Raw genomic sequence first — 21,700 nt, 5'->3', positions numbered from 1 at the left:
ACAAGTGTCGACAAGGAGGATAAAGGAAACGCTTTCATTCCCAGAATTTTTCTACCCTTTGGAAGTCAGAAATTTAGAAATAAGGCACAAGAAATAAGACTCTAAGATGCATTCTAGATTGTACATTATTTGAACTCCTCTGTAACTGATTCTATCCCTCCCCATTCCCTTTAGCTTTGAGTCATACTAGCAGCAGACAGGGCAAATAGCAGGAAAGCAAATTCAATCTTTATTCCTTAAGCCAGTATAAGAACCACTTTAGGGATTGCAGGGCAGGGGTTGTAGGTGGAGATGGGGTTTGGGGTGGGGGATAGCTGAAGATTGTTGAGCTGAGAGTTTCTCTGAGAGTTTCCATTACTTTTGCTTACCCGCATTTCAGATCATGGTAGCTTCAAATTCATCAGGCCTGAAGCTTCAAGAGAGGGAACATAAGAGTGTTTTTACTAGCTATGCCTCGGAGACCAAGGGAGTCCTGTGGGGAGCTGTAGACAAATTGGGAAGTGGGTTAGGTAGCTTTGTGAATGGTTACAATTGAAGTAAATTCAGAATAATTCCCGGTTTGCATTGTGAGGGTCCAGAGTCTTGGACCTGGAAAAAGCATCTTCAAGCCCATCCTCTTTACATCAGGGAAACATAAAAAGCTGAACACAAACTTTTCCTGGATATCCCCCCCCATTCTTGTAAAACCTTTACTAGACCCTCCATGCTCTTCTGATGTGATTCCCTATCTCTTCTCCCTTTCTCTGCTAAACTCCTTTAAAAAAGCTATCTGTACTCATTGTCTCCAGTTTCTCTCCTCTCATTCTTCTATCTTTTGTAGTCTTGCTTCCAGACTTACTACTTAACTGAAACTGTTCTCTGCAAAGTTACTAATGGTGTCTTAATTGTCAAATTTAAGTCTTTTTTCAGTCCTTATCCTTCTGTATCTCTCTGCAGCATTTCATACTGCTACCCACCCTCTCCTTCCTGATATGCTCTCCTCCCTAGGTTTTTGGGGCACTTTTCTCTTGTTCTCTTTCTGCCTGACTTCACTCTGCCCCTTTCTTGGTTTTCTTTACTAGTTCATCATATCATGGCCCCCTCATTGAGAGTGTTTTCATCTTCACTGACTTGGTATCATCATCAGCTTTGACAAGTTTAACTGTTATCTCTATTCAGATGAAATTTACAAAGTAACAGATTTATATGTCTAGTCCAAGTATATCCCCTGAGCTTCAGTAATATATCACCAGTTATTTATTTGACTGCAAACTGGATGTCCTAGAGACATCTCAAACTTAACATATCCAAGACTGAATTCATTATCTTTAACCCAAAACCCTCCCGTCTTCCAGACTCCCATATTTCTAACAAAGGTACTACTATTTTTCCAAGCTCCTAGGTTTGTAACCTTGACATTAGCTTCAGCTTCTCACTGTCCTGAGCTCATTCCATTTATTCTTTCTGTTGGCAAATCTTACCATTTCTACATCCACATCATCTCTTCCACCTGACCTTTTTTACTGACACGGCTTAGTTTAGGCCCTCATAATCTCATGCTGGATTATGCAACAGTCTCCTAATTGGTCCACCTTCCTAAAGCCTCTCCCCACTCTAGTCTGTCCTATACATTGCAGTCAAAAGGTTTTTCCTTAAGCACAGATATATGACTATGTAACTTCTCTACTCAACATATTCAAGGGCTCACTATTGCCTGTAGAATAAGATACAAACTCTGTTTAGCTTCTAAAGCCTTACACAACTTGACCTCAACCCATCTTTCTGGTCTCATTAGATATTACTCCTCCTTGGGGTGTAAGGTGTGTTCAGGGAAGACTAGTACCTCTGGTGCACTGCCAGAGGGCTGCCACACCCTTTTCAGGGCTGCTTTCCACCTTTGGTGTCCACCTGTTCCACCTAACTCTCACTTGTGGCTCCAAGAACCTTTAGCGTGCTCAGCGGCCACACCCTGGTAAATCTTTTTAGCAGATGGGCTAAAACAGGCTGAGGATAACCTAAGGATCTCAGACCCGTTGGTGAGTAAAGGGGATGTCTACTCTAAGCATATGAAGACTTCCCCTTTTGGAATGGGCAGATGAAAACAATTTGTTCCAATGGCCATGAAGGCAGCTGAAGCAGGCACTGTGGAGCACTTGACTGTGTCCTGCCACTGACTGTGATGACTCTGGAGGAGAGAGTGAGGCTGATGACTTAATACAACTCTGCTTCACTTAAATCCAATTTACACACAAATCTAAAGACATCACCCCTGCCATTTTACCCTTTTTAACTATCTCAAAGTCCTGTGGCAACAGGTAAGTGACAAAGCAGCAGGTGCAGATATACTGGGAGCTGTAGTCACAACTCTGCTCACAGGCAGCTCAGGCCATAGAGTTGTCTTCTCACTGGAAGCAGCAGTGGGATTTGGCAGCCCCTGGGTATCTGAGCAGCCTTTTAAGGATTACACTGCTCACCTCCTGGTATGAGGAAGGGGCTAGAAAAGATGACCTAATAATTATCTGCTTACCCAACCCTGGCCTAATTACTGTGACAAGTGGGGATCCCAGTCTGTGGTTGAAACACCAAAAAATGTACAAAAACTTCCAAGCATGGCATGCTCTCATCAGAGAGAATCTACCCCAGATGTTCACATGGACTATTTATGCTCGCCCTGTGGTAGAGCATTCCGAGCTCGTATTGGTCTGGTCGGCCACAGTCGGATGCGCTGTAACTTGACTCTAACACAGTCATGTCATATTGGTCCTCTTCGAGAACAAAGGGCAACAATCAACCAACCAACTCCTCCCTAGCCTGGGGTCCTTTTCCTCACACACAATACTCCATTTCCTGTGTCTCTGTTCCTTTGCACTGGCCATCTCGAGTGCCTTGCATCCCCCCACTCCCAACTCATAGAATTTCTTTCATTAAGATGAAGCTCAGGTTCCATCTTCTGTATGAAGCCTTTGCTTATTTACCTCATTTACAATATTCTACCCCTCCCAAAATTCTTTGTATTTAACTACTTTGAATATATTTGTTTTTATTCACTTTATGTTTTTGATATGTTTACATATGTGCAGGTTGTCTCTGCCATTAAAATGTAAATTTCTTGTGAGTAGGAGTTGTTTCATTTTTTTCACTTGTAACCCTAATGCCTTACACAGTGTCTAGCATGTAGTAAATACTTAATAAATGCTTGAAGGATTGATTGATCCTTAGACACTCACAAAAAGTGAAGGCTAGGTTTTTACTACCAATCTGAATCTTGATTCTTCACATCCCTCTTCCTAACCTACAATGGCTAGTCAGAAATATGGTCTTTTTGACGTAAATAGAAGTCACTGCATTCTTTCTTTGGTGTAATGGAGAGATTTGGAGTCAGGGAACTTGGAGTGAATACCAGCTTTGCTACTGGTGTGATCTTCAGCAAATCATTTCCCTCTCTGTTCCTTAGTTCCATCAACTGCCAAATGAGTTATGGGACTAGATGATCTCTAGGGTCTCTTCTAGCTCCAAATCCTATGATCTTCGCCAGTCTACTTTGTTGACTTTAGGACTCATATCTCTGTATAGCACTACCCTGTAATTATTTGAGGCCAATGATCATTTCTCCTCTCCCAAAAGATTTTCAGGGAGACAGTTTTCACTTCCAAAAGCACAGATTTGGAAGATTTCTGTCCTGTAAAATCTTCCTTTAAAGATAGTATTTGCCTGAGCAGGTGATGGAAATTTGGTCGTTACTAGAGACAAGGCAAAATGAAAAGGCTTCTGGGCGTGTAATATGTTTGGGAGGAGTCAGACCCACTCTTGCTGCTATAATATCCCCTCTAAGAGGCACAAGGAGAGATATATGGCTTTTCTATCAGTGCAGCATATTTGCCTAATTCTTTTCTATATATATTCAAAATGAGGCCTTCACAGTCTGGGTAGAAGAAGGCTGACAGGATAAACCTCTAAACACTCATGGAAAGGGATGGTAAATTAGAAAGAATACTGGATTTACATTTGGGAAAGCTGGGTTCAATTCCTTGATGAAGCACTCACTGGTTTACGTTATCATAAGTTGCAAAGAAGTTATGTCATCTCTCTTAGTCTACATGTCCTGATTTTGAAAATGGGAACAATTCTTGTACTACCTTCCTTGCATAGACTTGAATAGAGAAGCCCACCTTCACCTTATATCTAGAAAGTAGTCATTTTAAGATGAACAAAAGTTTCTTACTTTGGACACTAAATTAGAGATCATATACCTTGAGAAGTAGCATAGACTAAATAAGCTAAAGAAGGATTTGAGGAGAAGTTATTGGATAACAGAACTCTAACATGTTAATTAAGAACTGATAGTGTTTGTGGAATATTCGTATGTTTGATGGTAATATTCTTTGTCTGGAGAAAGCACAGATGACTAAAATCCAGTAATGACGCTATGCTGATTTTCTTGTTCAGCGGAGGTTCGGCCCAGTGGAAGGCCTATTAGCACTCCCCGGGAGCCACCTATTACCAAAGCTTCAGGTATGTATCATCTATAACCATAGCTATATCAAATCCAATCCAAAAAAATTAATGCCTGTTAATTGCAAATCACTGTGCTAGGTGGTAGAAGTTTTATATAGAATTTTTAGTGTGAAACTAAGATCCATCCAAAGCAAGCTAACTAGCTAGCCAAGGAAGAACTAGAGAGTACAGGATTCTGAGTTGTCTTCATTTCAATCCAAATTCAAATACCATGAAGTCTCCTAGATATAGATGGAATTGAGAGTTGGGAATTGGGTCATTCATCTGTCTCAGAGCTCAAGGCCTTGCCTTTAATTTTCCTTTAGGGAATCTCATCCCAACCAACCCCTCTCCACCCTTTTTGTTGGGGGGGGGGCTGGGCAGTGGGGTTAAGTGACTTGCCCAGGGTCACATAGCTAGTAAGTGTTATATGTCTGAGGCCGGATTTGAACTCAGTTCCTCCTGAATCCAGGACTGGTGCTCTATCCACTGCACCACCTAGCTGCCCCCCCACCCCTTTTGAGTCCATTTGGTATCTCCTCCTCTGTCCAGACTATGCTTAACCTATAAAAAATAACATTATAGTTGGACACTTATATGAGATCAGAAGTGTTTATGGACACTTGAATGCCCATTCAACACATTATTTTTTGCTTCTGCTTTCCCGCATCCAATCTTGGAATCTCTAGCTTATAGACCAAGCTAAAGAAGGTGTTACCACATAAGCCTAGTAAACTGGCACCCAGAGCTACTGTTTTAAGATTCAGTTTAACAGCATTACTGAGCCCATGGTGTACTCAGTCCTGTGTTAGGCAATGATATGAAAATGAAATAGGAGGCAGTCTTTGTCCTCAAAAAGCTTACAACCTGATATGAAATAGAAAATATTCCCACATATAACACAAGACACAGAAAAATATAAGGCAGAATATGATAAGGGTAAAGGAGAGGCCCTGCTGTGAGACATTTGAGGCAAGAAAGATCACTTGCAGCTGTAGTTTTCATGGAAAGCTTCATGGAGGGGTGGTGTCCACATTGGAAGGAGGAGAGGAAGGATTAGGTAGAGTTGGAAGTGGCTAGGAATGAGTAGACTGTACAAAGGCACTGGGACTAGAGAAGACAGGATAAGAATAAGGAATAAAGTGGCCCAATTCAGGTGGAGCATAAAGTACATGGAGGGGAGTCAAGTGAAATCTGGCTGGAAAGTTATGTTGCAGAGCGGTCTTAGAAATGTGTGGAGTTTATTCTGTAAGCAGTGGGGAGTCACAGAAGGTTATGAGTAGAGGAGTGACGTGATCTGAAGAATTCACAAGTAAGTGCTATAGGAAATGGGAGGAAGAGGGAGAAAACTGCCCATGTATGTCTACCAAGTTAGCTGTTGTGGACGGTAGTTACAATATGGAAATTTAAGTCACAATGTCAAGAATAATCATAATTGCAACCACAGTGCAAGAAAGGAGTCAATAATATAGCCCCATGGCTTCAGGTGTCTATACTTACATTCACGGACTATGGGTAACAAGCAAAGAGAACTAGACATCCTAATCCAGGGAGGCAAGTTTGTTAATATAGACATCATTGATGGGATGAGGACTAATGACTGGAAAAAAATATATTTCATTCAAAAGACATAAGTCAAATAAAAGCCTAACAGAAGTTTATATTGAAAAGATTTACTTAAGCAAGAGAATCCGTGGAACAGCAGAGAAAAGTGTTAAAGAGCATTTGTGTGAAGAGAAGTAGTTGCAAAGATAAAAACAATTTTGTTACCAGAATAGGCTACAGATACCTCGACAAAAAGAGGTAATCAGCTGAGGTTGGGAGGAGGAGGGAATTAAAGACAATCACAGTGGCATAATGCAGTGATGGGGACTTCCAGAGCAGAGCAGCTAACAATTTCTTGACTTGCCTTAATGATAATTCATCCTTTAAAAGGTGGAGGAGCCAAGAAGGAATGAGTTGCTGGAGAAGAAATAATAGCAAGCTTAGGATCACTCTTAGAATTCATTGTAGATAAAGAGAGGAAAGTCAGGCATAAACTTTCGTGTGCACTAGACTTTAGGAGGATAGATTTCAAAGGGTTCATAAAAAGGTGAGATCACATGCACTAAAATTCAGCAGCTGGAAATCAGCTCAGGAAATATAGGAAGCTCTCAAGAATAATCTTAAGAAAAAATTAAAGAACCCAAAATATTTCATTGAGGAAGAAAAGGGGGTGTTATTTAAAGAAACCAAAGTGGATGCCTAGAGAAACCATTAGCTAACTTAAATTTTTAAAAGACATGTAACAGAAGGTGGAAGTCAGGAGATAATGATGGATGAATACCAGTGTGACAAGTCTTATAAGAGTGATAGAATTGAAATTAAACTGAGTGACAAAAATGACGAAAAAGCTGTGTTTTTTGGCCTAAGAGAAGAAAAGAGAAGGATAAGTGACAAAGTCAAGACATAGTTGCTTAATTCTTATTTCCATTCTTTCTGCCATGATCCAAGAGTGGAACAAACAAGGCTAATGAGGAGTCTTCAAAATAAGTAAGGAAAGAATAAGAGTCCATAGAGAGAATAAGGCTTTCAGTAGCTGTAGTCCTTAGGTCCAAATGGAGTATATATATTAGAGTGCTGAAAAAACTAGCAGATCTGATTTCTTAGTCTTCTGTCAGTGAGATTATGGAGAATACAGGGAAAGCAGAATAGGACTGAAGAAATGCATAACGTATCCTGATTTTCAGAAAATGAAGAAAATAGAATCTATAAACTATAGGTCAATGAGCTTGACTTCAGTTGCTGACACAGTTTTAGGATGCATCATTAAAACATTAAATGGTTTCTTAGTGAGCATCTAGAAAAGGAAGGATTATTCCAAGGACCAGATTTGTTTCATCAAAAATAGGTCATGCCAGACCATTTTAATTTCCTATGGTTATTAGACTTGTAGATGAGGGGAATGTCGTAGATATCATTTACCTGTTTTTTTAGCAAAGCATTTGACAAAATCCTTCATGCCAGACTCAGAGAGTTTTAAAATTCATTGTCATCTTGGCAGGAGATCTCCCGTGAATTTCTCAAGATCTATCTTTTTCCATTTTTTAAAGTCAGTCATTTGGATAAGGGATGTGACACCCTTTCAAATTTATAAATGACATAAAGCTGGGAGGGAAAACAAGCACACAGGATGATAGGATCCAAAAAGATCTTGAAATACTAGAACATTGGGCTGAATCTAATAAGATAAAATTCAGTAGGCATAATTGTCAAGTTTTACACTTAAGTTATAAAGTCAAGATGAAAGGATCATGGTTGGGAAGCAATTAACATAAAAAAGATCTTTGGGGAGAGGGAGACATATTAGAAGTTCAGTATTAGCCAGTAATAGGATATAGTAGCCTAATCAAGGAGATGAATCTAATCTTACACTGCAATAGGCATAGAATCCAAGAATAAGGGGATAGTTTAACTGTGCTTTGTCTTATGTTCAATTCTGGGCACTGTATTTTAGAGAAAAACATTAATAAGCTAGAAAATGTACAGTTGAAGGCAACTAGTGTGATGAAAGACCTTGAGTTCTTACCTTGTGAGGATTGATACAGGAACTTGAGATATTTAAGACAAGGAAGAGAAGATTAAGGGAGAGCACAGTGACAGTCATCTTCCTGTATTTGAAGGACTGGCACATGAAAAAGAAATTAGACTTGTTCTCGTTGTACCAAGAGAGAAGAAATAAAAGTAATGGGTTAGAGTTATAGAAGAACATATTTAAACCTGATTTCAGGAAAAAAACTTCCTAAAAATCAAGAGTTGTCCAAAAATGAGATGGGTTTCCTTGGGACTTAAAGGTCTGGGTCACCACTTCTCATGAGTGTTACGGAGGAAATTCTTGTTTAGGGATGGTGAACGAGATCACCTCTGAGGTCCCCTCCAACTCTTAGTCCCATGAGATCAATGTGAGCTCTAGTATTTCACAAAGACTTTACAGAGGAAGAAAAAATAATCAAATTGAGATAGAATACTTTTTCCTTCAACAGATGTCAAAGAGCATGGGGCTAGGTACTGGAGGAGTCAGAACTTTAAAAGATACTCTTTATCCTAATGGGACTGGAAGTTTAAGAGAATGTGATTTAGTTCATACTGTGTCTCCTATCTGCCCATTTTTAAGTACACTGAACTTAGATCTGAGTTCAAAACCTAGCTCTACCATTTTTACTTCCCGTATTACTTTGAGCAAGTCACTTTTTGAGCCTGTTTCCTTTCAATAAAGTGAGGGATAGGATTAATTTATCCCTAAGGCCCTTTCAGCTCTAAATCCTGTGCTCCCATGATCCTTTTTCTCACTTCTATTCCACTTCTATTCTATTCCACTTTCTCCATATACTGTTAGGAATCTATCCTGTTTGGGGCAGTCATTGAGAAGTTGGCAATTCTAAGTGCTTTTTAAATCACTCATATATTTTTAAATCACTCATCTCTGGCAATAAATGCACAAAGTTCTGTGTAGATATGAATAATGTTATAGTTATGAGATCCCTGCCACAGCATTTTTCCAGGAAGACTGCCTCATTACAATGAACATAATTTACCTGAAACATAAAACCAGCAACATCCACGACAGCATCTTTTTCTTTTTCAAAGAGCATTCACATCAATTATGTTAAAATGACAATATTAATGCCATTTTTTTGTCTCTCTCCATTGAGCTCCAAGTGCTTCAGAGGAATGCAGGACCTCTTCCCATTGCCCTATGATGTACCTAGACTTGGGAGCCTAGTTGTTTGCCCCCCAGTAAAGAAGGTCCCAAACCAGTTTGCTGGCTATATGGGGGAGGCAGAGCTGAGCCCCCATCTGTTCTCTGCACTGTACAAACTCCTCTTCTCTCCTCTTTGCTGACACCTTTAGTTCCTGGAGATGTATTTGCCAAGAACTCCCTGTGGAAAGGGTCCTATGAGTACAAGGGGAAAAGGCATCCAGCCATACTGAGAGTGATGGGCTTCCAGCCAGCCACGGGCAAAGTCAATGCCACCCTCATAGACCAAGATAGGGTTGAGCTACACATGTCAGGTAAGGAGGAGGCAGCCTTGTTGGGAGATGTGGAGGAATGGGGTGGGGAGTGAACATATAATTAGGGTTTCACAGTCAGACACCAGGAAGTGTTTGCCTTCTCAGTAGTGATTTACATAGAGTTACATTAGGCTGAAATACGGGTATTCCCATCAGGAAGAGCTGAGCTCCAGCCTATTGTTTGTTTTTCTGAACATGGCGAACATGCTGTTTATTTGTATAAGTGTTTGTCAGTGAAGAAAGGGGTGTATATATATATATATATATATGTGTGTGTGTGTGTGTGTGTATATATATATATATATATATATATGTATATGTATATATATATATATGTATATATATATACACATATATATGTATGTATATATATATACATATATATATATATCTGCATGTGAACATTTCAGTAGTTCTGTGTGTATATGTGTGTGTGTGTATCTGTTTTTATGTGTGTGTCAGCAGGAACAGTGTCAAGGGTTTTTGTGCGTGCATTTGTGCGTCTTTGTTGTTTGTCTCTCTGTGTCTGAGACAGACATATGCATGTGCATACCAGTATTCAGGGCTCTCCAGCAGCAGAGCAGAAAAAAAAAAATAATCTTATCACATGTATGCCAATCTGGATATGGAAATCATGGTTTTTCTTGGCCTCATTGTAGTCTTCCAAGAAAAGGATTTTTTTTTCTGGCCACAGGCAGTTGTCTAACCAAGACAGATAAATTTCCTCCCAGATAACTGAATGTCACCCATTCTCATAGGTGATCTTCACATATGACTTCAGTGAGCTCCCTATTGCTCTCCTTTCCCTGGCTCCCCACCCCAACCCTCCATCCACTTATGTAAATCCTACCTGTTCTTCTTTCAAAGAACTTATCGGTGTTAAGAACATGAGACCTTTTCTTCCTTCCCTCACCTCAGTACTTTTTGGGACCATGAGCATATCAAACCATTCCTTTAGCTTTTACCACTAACAGCAACACATGATATCCATGACTAGATGCCCATTTTGTCCTGTATAGGGAGGGTCTTTCCAAAGCCCAGAGGAGTGGATATGAAAGGTTGATGGAGGGAGCTAGACAGCAAAAGTTGAATGCTACATTTTAGAAGAGAAGACCAAGTCCCCTGGTAGGATGGACTGCCCCTTAACATGGGTTTAGAGAATACATATATAACCTAATGTTAATCTCAGCAAGGCTCATTTGAAAGGTAAACCTTCTATATAGTAGACCTTGCAAATAGAAATGATTTGTGTCTTTTCTTCAATTTGTGCTCATTATGTTTCCAACAGATATTATATTGAATTCCATGTCTAGGTATAGATATAGAAGGGTTAGATTCTATATTTGTACATCTGAACTCTCACATAAATGATCATATTTATATATTCCCACATATATCTATTCCTGTCACTCCCACAAATAGTCACATATACGCCCGCAAACATATATTAACATCTGTCACTTTGACATATGCAGCCATACTGCTACACTTGTAAACCTGTAATAACAATAACACATGCACACATCCATGTGTATCTGGGTAATCACATACACAGCCACAGTAACACAGCAGATCGACTAGCACCCATTCATGCAGTTCTCGTGCTGTGCCAGGCATTGTGTTGGGACATAAATACAGAGAAGAAAACAATCTCTGCCCACAAGGAGTGTACATTTGAATGGGGTAGACAACAAGTACATATCAGTCATATGTAAATTAAAAAGAAGAAGTACACAAGTACAAGGTGTCCTGAAGAGCAGGTGGAGGGATCAGCAAAGGTTTCATGCAGAAAGTGGTGCTGGAGTCAGTTCTTGAAGGAAGTGACAGATTCTGTGAGCAGAGGGTACATTTCAGGCATAAGGACAGTGAGGGCAAAAGGACGGAGGCAGGAGATGGAATGCTGGGCCTGAGCAGCAGAGAAGTCCAGTTTGTCTGGACCGTGTACAAGTACATCGTGTATCTATACTTGCAAACAAATGCTCATAGTCAAGTCACATAAACACAATCATACATCTGTGTTTGCACATAAATAAACACCCTTGCACCATCACACACACACAAGACTGCACTCACATATAGACACAGATTTTGAAATCCTTCAGCCCTTTGAGATGCACGGACCTGTCTTTTCTTTTTCAGGTATTTACAAGAAAGAAGATTTCCATCTCCTCCTCCAGGTTTACCATATCATGAGCCCTAAGGATGCCTCTGTGAGCCAGTTCAAGAATGACAATTGGGCCTTAGATGGTCATGTAAGTCCAGTAACTTCTCCCCAATTTTCCCTTCACTCAGCTTTCTTTCTTCCTTCCCCTACTTACACCTTCTCCAGTAATGTTGGGGATGCTCTAGACTTTCTTCTGGGAGAAGGAGGAAGAGAACCTACAAGAGGCAACATGATAAAAGCTGATGAACCTCTGGACAGGAAGATCTGACTTTGAATCTCACAGACCTATGTGACCCTAGCCAAGTCACTTCTCTCTGGGCCTCCATTTCCTCATCTGTAAAATGAGAGTTGGGCTCAAGGACCCATAAGGTCCCTTTTATCTCCGAATCATTGCAAACCCCACTGACCCCCAGTCTCTAAAAGCCAAAGAGCTTCTTTCCAGCATGAGTCCTACTGAGATGAGTCCTCAGTAAGTCATTTCATCCATTCCCCTGCCTAACCCTGGGAAGGATTAGTAAATCTTTCCTGGACTCAGAACAGAAAATACAGTAGCATTGTTTGTATATTATTTCCTGTGGAGAAATTAAAAGGCAGGATGGTCTATGTGGCTAAAGAAATGTGGCAGTGGACCAATGTACCTGCAGTATAGTTCCATTATACAAGGTACCTAAAAGACAGTTCTGTTCAGTCACCAAACCCTCCCTTTTGAGGCTTCAGACCTCGGTCTTAAGTTCTCCCAGGGAGACAGTGAAGCACAGCATTCTGTTCCATACCCCAACAGCTTGAACTGGGGCAAGAGAAAGAGAACAGTTTGTGCTGCTACATAGGCATGGCTTGGCCTTCTGAACCAGTTGTGGTCCAGGAGATGGTCTCTTTAGGGAATATAGCCTATGTACAGGGCTTCCTGTACAGTTCTGGAAAGTTAATACCTGAAGATGAATTGCGTGGTGCTATACAGGGACAAAGCCAAAGGAGTCCCTTAGTCAGAGGAGTTAAGACTTGTCTGAGGCCACAAATAGTGAGTGAGGTTTGTGATCCTGATCCTGGCAGGTGGCTCAGGAAAACCAACAAAGGTAGCACAGCCTCCTCTCCCTCCACTGTCAGACGTCTCAGAGCACCAACATTTCTAGCCACCTTTCCCTTGTGCTGGCCTTTTGTGAAGGTTCATGATGGAGTGGGATTTGGGGCAAAAGCAGACTTACCCAGTCTCTCCAGCTATAAGAGGAAGGAGAAGTGGGCTTGACTGTGAGGATAAGGGAATCATTTAGTTTTACCACCACACATGTGTGAATGTGTGTTTGAGGGGGATGTCCATGTATGTGTATATCTGGGGGAGAGTGGATCCTGTGGCTCTGAATGTGTATATCTGTGTGAATTTAACTACGCCGTTCTGCTGTTTTTCAGTCATGTTCGATTCCTCATGACCCCATTTGGGGTTTTCTTGGTAGAGATAATGGAGTGGTTTGCCATTTCCTGTGCCTCTGTTCTCATATTTATGTCTGTGTGTCTGCATAAATCAGTGCCAGTGTCTGTGCTTCTGCGTATGTTTGTATATTAATTTAAATTTTAAGAATGTCTGAGTGTGAATGTGTAGATTTGTGTGTGAGAGAGAGTACGTAGGAATTCCTGACCTTTTGACTTTTCTCTTTATCCTCCCCTCCTCCTCCTCCTCTTCCTCCTTCGCTTTCCTCTTCCCCCTCCTACTTTCACCTCATCGATGTTATAGGTCTCTTCAGAGTCTTCAGGAGGCGGCACCTTTGTGTACCAGGGCTTTGTTCGAGGCCAAGACTTCGGGCATTTTGGCCTTCAGAGAATAGGTAAAGTTTGTTTAAGGAATATAACCACACCTGAACATATATCAGGAAAGAGAAAAGTGTATGTGCCTATGTCGATGTTTCTTTCTCACAGGAGCCACAGTAATTTGCTGTGGGTGACAGGAGAAACTTCTCTGTCACGTAACTCTGTCATGGCCTGATAGAATATACATAGAAGTAGCATAATGTGATAGAAAGAGAACTGAACCAGGAGGAAGAAGTCCTGAGGTTAACTCGGTTTGACAAACATTAAACACCTGCTATATGAAGAACACTGTGCTTATTGCTTGAGGATTTACAAAATTCTGATAACACATGGTCCCTTGCCCTTGTGGAAACTTCAGTCTTACTGGAGGATATTACACATACATGACAATAATAATAATAATGATAATAGCTAGTTTTTATATAGCACTTTAAGGTTTGCAAAGTGCTTTACTTAAATTATTTCATTTGAGCCTCACAACCAACCCTGGGAGGTAAGTACTGTTATTTTCCCTGTTTCACAGATGAGGAAACTGAGACTAAGAAAGATTGTGATTTTCTTATAGTCACAACATTCAAATCACAACATTCAAACTTAGGGTTTCCTAACTCCAAGTCCAACACTGTCCACTGTGCCAGCAGCTGACTTACATAAGTATAATTAAGTGCTCTGTGAAGTCCAGCAGGGTGAAGGCCATTACTGACTTGAGGCTGAGGGAAGGCTTCTTAGAGCAGCTCTTTGGCTCTGAAGTGGGATTTAAAGGATAAGTGGGAATAGAGTGATAGGAAGCAGTCTCACAGGGAACAAACGTGTAGCTGCTAGACAGGTAAACACACTGGCTATGCCATTTCTTAGGTAGGAGACACAGGAGGGCTTCTAGCACCTCTCTCACTAGCAGATTCACTTTTAATCTGGTCAGACAGGAAGATAGGAATGGAGTCATAATAAAGGGTTCAATAAGCTTCCTTTATTCTAGTCTAGTTTTCTCAAAGAGAGTTTGCTGATAATGGGAGCTTGAGCTCGTTCAGCATTCCCTAACAACCCTTATTGCATGAGCCAGCGTGAAAGGCGTGAAAGGCGTGAAAGGCGGGCAACAACTCCTCGGTCTCGATGGGTGGAGACCAGCACAGCTTGTGCTCTCTCCAAATCCCCTCAAGCCTCAATGGGGGCTGGTTGAGGCAAACACACAGATTGCTCCTCCCAAGCCTTGATGGGGGCCAATCAAAGCATGCACGGCATTCCAGCTTGTGCATTCACCGGGTCCCCACTCGCTGACCAGTGCCCATCTGCTTTACAGGGCAACAAACAAAGAAGACCTATTGCCAATAGTAGCCTCACAATTTTACATTATGTCATCCCTATATCTACCACAACTGCGCAGTAGAAACAGTTTTCAACTATGATTGTGAGAACTCATATCTAACACCTGGAAATTAGAGATTGTTATGGCTATAGATCCTGGGAAAGAAGACTCTAAGAAAGAATAACAAAAATCCACCTTACACACACTAAAATTCACCTTCCTTACAGTAGCATTAGGTGGGAAGGAACCCAGTACATACTGTTTCACTGGAACATGGAATATACGGAAGGGCATGGTATGAGTTAAGGCTGGAAAGGTTAGGGGGTGGAGGAAGGAAGGTGTGCTTACAGGATTATGGAAGTCTTTGAATGCAAAGCCAGGAAATTGGAACTTTACTCTTTCTTTGTTTTTCCCATAGTGCTGGTGTAACCACGTCAGTACTCTACCTGATACATTCCAGTGGCTCCCCACTGCCCAAAGTCCTCTGTTTGGCATTAAAAACCTTTATGCCATGGTCCCATTCTCCTTTTCTGTACTTGTGATTCATAATTCCCTTCGTCCCAGGCAGAGCAGTGAATAGACTGCTGGACTAGGAGTCAGGAAGATCTCAGTCTGCACCTACATCCCAGGGTTGTTGTGAGGATCAAATAAGATCATCTATGTAAAGCACCTGGTGAAGTTTAAAGCTCTGTAAATGTGAGCAGCTACTGTTATTATCCAACCAAACTGGCCTGCTTACTGTTCTTTATACATGGCCCTGTAGCTCCCCTCTGCATGCCTGTGCTTCCGCTGTCACGTCAGTCTGCTCTTTCCTCACCTCTGGCTTATAGAATCTCTGATTTCTTTCACAGCTCAGCTGTTATGGGTTTTTACATGAAGCCTTTCTTTTTTTTAAAATTTAATATTTTATTCATCCCAATTACATGTAAAAATAATTTTTAACATTCTTTTTTTCAAATTTTGAGTTCCAGATTCTCTCCTTCCCTTCCTCCCTCCTGCCCCTCTTCCACCCATTGAGAAGGCAAGCAATTTGACATAGCTTATGCATGTGTAGTCATGCAAATTTCATTTCCTTATGAAGCTTTTCTTCATCTTCCCAACTTCTAGCGTCTTCACCCCAAAATCACCTTGTACCTGTCGTAAATATGCTTCCTTCCCTCCCTCTCAAATTACCCCACTCTATGTACATAAACAAAATGCGTAAATATATATGTATGCGCACATATGGTGTTGCCTCCAACCTAGATTGTAAGCTCTTCAAAAGCAAGGACTGTTTAATTTTTTCCTTTATATCCTCAGTGCCTACCACAAGGACTGTCATATAATAAATGCGAGTTGATTAATCAGTTGATATTCAGCAGGCAGAAAGGACTCATTGTATAGTTTTTTGCAAAAGAATGATATGATCAAAACTATGCATGAGTAGGATTAACATGGTAGCAGTGGGAAAATTAGAAGAAGAGAAGAATGTTAGGAGGTAATAGCAGTCATCCAGCTGGGTGGAAATGAGGGCCTATACTCAGATGGTAGCAGTGAAAGACAGCATGGCATAATGGGTAGAGCATTGGACTTGGAACCAGAAGATTTGTGCTGGTTTACATCTCACCTAATGACATTCACTGCATTATTTAACCCTCTAAGCCTCAGTTTCTTTATCCATAAAATGGGGGAGAGGGATAATAGCACTCCAAGAACTTGAGTGAAAGCTGTGTGAGTGGTAGGAAGGAGACGTATGTGAGATGTTGAGGAGATAAAATTGACTACTCAGTAAATGACTGGCTATGTGGAGCAAGGAAGACTGAGGAGTACAGAATAACTCCTAGGCAGGAAGCCCAAGTCACTAGAAAGATAATGATGCCCTCAAGAGGAAGGTAGCAGTAAGGAAGAGGGGTAGGTTTGAATAAAAAGATAAGAAGTTCTGTTTCGGACATATTTTTGGACATTTGAGATGCCTATGGGATACCCAGATTTAAATGTCTAGAAGGCAGTTGGTAATGTGGAAGTAGAGTCCAGAAGACAGATAAAGCAAAGGTTAAATGACCAATTGCCCAATTTGTTGTAGTGGGGATTCTTTTTCAGTTATAGTTTAGACTAGCTGACCTCTGAGGTCCCTCTCAGCTCTGGAAATCAACAGGTCTCAGAAGCCATAGTCAGCAGTTTGAAAAGGAAGGTCAGGGCTGGAAGTAGTCTGTTTTCAGAATCTTCTGTGTTAAGATGATAGTTGAGTGAGTGAATAGTACTGCCAGGGGGAAAAGTGTGGAGAGGACAGAAAGCTGTGGACAGAACTGCAGAAAACAGAAAATGAGTCAGGAAAAGGAAGAAACAACAGTGAATGAAGAGTTAAAAAGGCAAGAGGAAAACCAGGAGATTGTGGGATATGGGAAGCCTGAGGAGGAGAGAGTACCCAAAAGGAGGGGGTGCTCAACAATGGCACATGTTGTAGAAAGATCAAGAAGGCTAATGATTAAAACAGTCCAATTTATTTGATAATTAGTAGATCATTGGTAACCTTTGAGAGAGCAGTTTGAGTAGAATAATAACCTAAAATGAGGAAACTGGACTCCAGCTAAGGGTCATGAATTTACGTGTGTTTGCATATTTTGGGATGGGGAGAGGGAGAGGAGAGAGCGAGTGTGGTTGGGGGCACACCTTGGGTCATCAGAATAATCTAGTGGATCCCTAGGCCTAGGTAAAGTTACTGTAGTAAAGAGGAAAACAAATTTTGACCTTCTCTATTTTGTACAGGACTAGAAAAATAAAGCCCTTTTCAAATGAGAGCTAGGGACTTTAAGCAATAATTTTGTTAATTGCAATGTGCTCCTTTAGCTTAGATTTGTGAATTCCCCTAACCATGGATACCCCATCAGAGTTTTGCTGGTACCATGGTCAAGAAGGTAGGTCATTCACCAAGGACTTGAGCTTTCTTAGGACACAAACCAGGGCTTTCCTGACCCCAGGTGCCTGAATAATATCCTAGCAACAACTCTACTCCAGGCTGAACAATTAGGCTCTGACTATGACTGTGAGTGTGACTTTGGGTTTGACCATTACAGACCTCAGCCGGCTGGAGACAGACCCCGAGTCCATCGGCCGTCACTTGGCTTCCAACAGCAGTTCGGTTGCCGCAGCTATCCTCGTGCCTTTCATTGGCCTCATCATCGCTGGCTTTGTGCTCTATCTCTATAAACACAGGTATGAGAGTTGGGGGAAAGATGCAGCTGGTGATCCGGGGCCAGGAGCATACCAGACAGATCTCAATCACGTTAGCCACGTTTCTATAGGGAATTGATCTGACTTGGTGTCTTTGTTTCTCTGTCTTGTCCTCCCCCTGTCTTTCTTTCCCTTACTTTCCCCACAGGCGGCGGCCCAAAGTCCCATTTAATGGCTATGCTGGCCATGAGAACACCAATGTCCGGGCCACCTTTGAAAACCCCATGTATGACCGCAACCTCCAGCCCACAGACATCATGGCTCCTGAGGCAGAGTTCACGGTCAGCACAGTGTGCACAGCTGTATAGCAGGCACTGTGCTGCAGCTATTGCCAAGGAGAGTGCCCTCTTCGGCAGCTGGTGAGGGGGGTATTGGGGGAGGAAGAGAATTCTCAACCCACTTTAGGAGGCTTACTACTGAGTTCCATCTCACACATACACACATACTCATGAACAACTTTATGCAGACAATACCTCCCATCCAGAGGTACAGAGCATATGTCCAGATGCACACAATTTATTTTTAAATTCCAAGTGTAGCACTTTATAATTGTTCCTACCCAATTTTACTTCTTAGAATTAGTACATCATTCTAGCCTATTGAGATCTTTTTGTATCCCAACTGTGATATATTTTGTTAGCTGTGCTTCCCAGCTTTAAGCCATCCATAAATATTGTAAATGTAACACCTATGCCTTAATCTACATTGTTGATAAAACATTTCCTTGGCACAGGGCCAGAGACAGATACCTGAGACTGTCTAGTAGAAACCACTCACCTTAAGCTGACATTCATTAATGACTATCCCATGGTTCTAGGCATTTAACTACTTTTTATTTATCCTGTTTTTTCATCTTCTCGACAAGAATATGATAAAAGGTTCAGAAACATAGGTGTGCTCTTATTTCCTCTCTGCCCTCTGCAGAAGTGAGGCATCAACTTCAGCCTTGAGTAGAAGGACATAGATTCTGTCTATACCTGGCCCATAATTGCAGACACATTTGAGTTGAGTCTTAATTAGAGAACAAATACTCAGTACTTAATTAGAGAAAAAATAATCAGTTCTTTTTGCCAGAGTCCGACCTGTTTTGCCTCACACCCTTTTGGTTTTGGCTTCTTGAAAAAATTGTTCTCTCCTGTTTGTTTAACCTTGTTCTTATTTTCAGACTGTAAGAGAAAGCACAGGGACTCACTAAATCTACCATGCCCAAGGCAAGCAAATCCACTCTCTCTTTTGAATCTTCTATGACCTATCCTTTTGTCAGCAAAAGTTCTATAGTATTCTCAGAATTTGCCAACATCTATCCCTATCTCTTTGTTCATTCACTTTCTTAGTTCCAAGCCAACCATGGTCATAATCAAGAAAGCGGAAAAAACACTACAGATGGTTCTGACTTCTTAGGCCGTACAGACTATCCTTACCCCTTCTTTCTTATGACTACGCTTCAGATATTGAAGGCCATGATCTTATTGCTTCCTATATTTTTTCTCTTCCAAGCTAAACACCTCTATTTCCTTTACTTACCCTCATAAAGCATAATTCTCAGCCTCCTCACCATCCAACTCGTCCTCTGTTTGTGTTTCAGTTTTTCAGTGTTCTTACTAAAATGTTAAAATGCTCCACGTGTTGGCTGGCCACAGCAGAAGAGAGCAGGGCTGTTTCTTTGCATGCTCTACTTGTTTTAATGTGACTTCCAAAGGAAAAAAAAAATTAGTGTGGTGCTCTGTTATAGGTACAAGTCTGCCAGAAATAACTTTTTAAAAAAATTAATTTATCTTTATTCCAAATCCATGTGTTTCTGGTTTAGATAATGCAATTTCCAAACCAACAAAGTTCCTTCACGCCCTCAGACAAGATATTTTGAAGTAAAATTTATAAGAATCTTAAACAAAGAAAATGTTGCAACATAGTTACACAGATTAGGGATAATATTCTGTTTCTTCTAATAGGACAATAATTACTGAATCTTTTGGGAGCACCTTTGCAGAATCATTCTCTTAAAACCACTCGATTCCTCTGATCATTCCTCTCAAGTGTTTTCTCCTAGCAGATTACTTGTCACTCAAAGTAATCAAGGGGACTTCCTCCCTCTGATCAAATATTCTAAACCCACGGGAAGTAGGGGAGAGAGGATACTAGATCATAGAACCTTAGCTCTAATCTCTTTAGGGGAAATTAGAAGCAGTGATCTTAACTAGACTTGAGATGATTCTCATTCTAAATTTGATTGTTGCTTGTTATTAGGGCAGCTAGGTGGCACAGTGGATAGAGTGCCAATTTCTTATTCTTTTATTGGTAAAGCTAACATTTCTAGTACAATATTGAATAATAATGGTGATAATGGACATCCTTGTTTCACCCCTGATCTTATTGGGAAAGCTTCAGCTTATCTTCATTACAGATAATGCTTGCTGATGGTTTTAGGTACTTATTATTTTAAGGAAAACTCCATTTATTCTTATGTTTTCTAGTGTTTTTAATAGAAATGGGTGTTGTATTTGGTCAAAAGCTTTTTCTGTGTCTGTTGAGATAATCGTATGATTTCTCTTAGTTTTGTTATTGATATGATCAGTTATGCTGATAATTTTCCTAATATTGAACCAGACCTGCATTCCTAGTATAACTCCTACCTGGTCATAGTATATTATCCTCATGATAAATGGCTGTAATCTCTTTGCTAATATTTGATTTAAAATTTTTGCATCAATATACATTAGGGAAATTGGTCTATACTTTTCTTTCTCAGTTTTGGCTCTTCCTGATTTAGGTGTCAGCATCATATTTTTGTCATAAAAGGAATTTGGTAGGACTCATCTTCATGATTTCAAATCTGACCTCAGGCACTTACTACCTCTGTGACCCTCGGCAAGTCAGTTAACCCTGTTTGCTTCAGTTCTTTATTTGTAAAATGAGCTGGGGAAGGAAATGGCAAACCACTCCAGCAGCTCTGCCAAGAAACCCCAAATGGAGTCACAGTGAGTCAGGCACAACTGAAAAATGACTGAACAATAACAACATTTTACACACTTTCCTAAGGGAAGTGGATTAATCCTAAGAAAATTATTTTAGTGCAGGTCATTATTTCCTGACATGTTGATTAAGTACTAATAAAGTTTCCTTCCTTCAGGTAAATCTAGAAAGAACTTTAAACTGGAGAAATATTTATTGCTTAATGTTTTCAGTTGAACTAAAAAGAAGATTTTAAAGGTTCTTCTGTATAGCCCAAGATCAGACTTGTGGCCGCCGTGTTACATTGTTGATTGGTACTGAGCTACTATATCTACTGTGACTCAGATTTTTTTCACATGCTTTGTTGTCTAGTTATATTTACCCGTTCTTATAACTTTCAGTTGACTTTTTTTGTGCTCTAAGTATAGGACTTTGCATTTATTCCTATTAAATTTTATGTTGTGATAACCAGCTTTTTTATTAGAACATTTTAGAATGTCACAATTCTTTTGGATCCTAGCTCCATTAGGTGCTAACCATGGCTTTATTTAAGTCATGGATAAAAATATTGACTACAACAGGGCCAAAGATGATCCATGAGAGACTTCTTTCCATTCTTCATAATTACTCAAAGATCAATAACAATTTATTGTGCATTTGTTACATGCACAAGTGCCCTGGGATGGTCTTCATCGAAGTGAGATAACTTGAACTCATTAAGGGCAGCTAGGTATTCTCTTACTATCTCT

General features: G+C 40.5%; 1 protein-coding gene across 1 annotated transcript in view; it reads left to right on the top strand.

The window, feature by feature from the left end:
- Positions 1–21,700, top strand: part of CSMD2 (CUB and Sushi multiple domains 2) — a 974,125-nt gene that overhangs the window by 937,200 nt on the left and 15,225 nt on the right. Inside the window, 6 exon segments of the mRNA XM_078157010.1 lie at positions 4,426–4,491; positions 9,364–9,525; positions 11,665–11,777; positions 13,416–13,506; positions 17,846–17,984; positions 18,151–18,361. Of these exon segments, the coding sequence (XP_078013136.1) occupies positions 4,426–4,491; positions 9,364–9,525; positions 11,665–11,777; positions 13,416–13,506; positions 17,846–17,984; positions 18,151–18,310 (731 nt within the window). The 3' untranslated portion in view covers positions 18,311–18,361.

Source organism: Phascolarctos cinereus, unplaced genomic scaffold, assembly GCF_003287225.1.
Source record: "Phascolarctos cinereus isolate Bilbo 61053 unplaced genomic scaffold, phaCin_HiC Scaffold_726;HRSCAF=1367, whole genome shotgun sequence".
In the NCBI taxonomy this organism is placed as follows: Eukaryota; Metazoa; Chordata; class Mammalia; order Diprotodontia; family Phascolarctidae; genus Phascolarctos; species Phascolarctos cinereus.
This window is presented reverse-complemented; position numbering and strand designations above follow the sequence as displayed.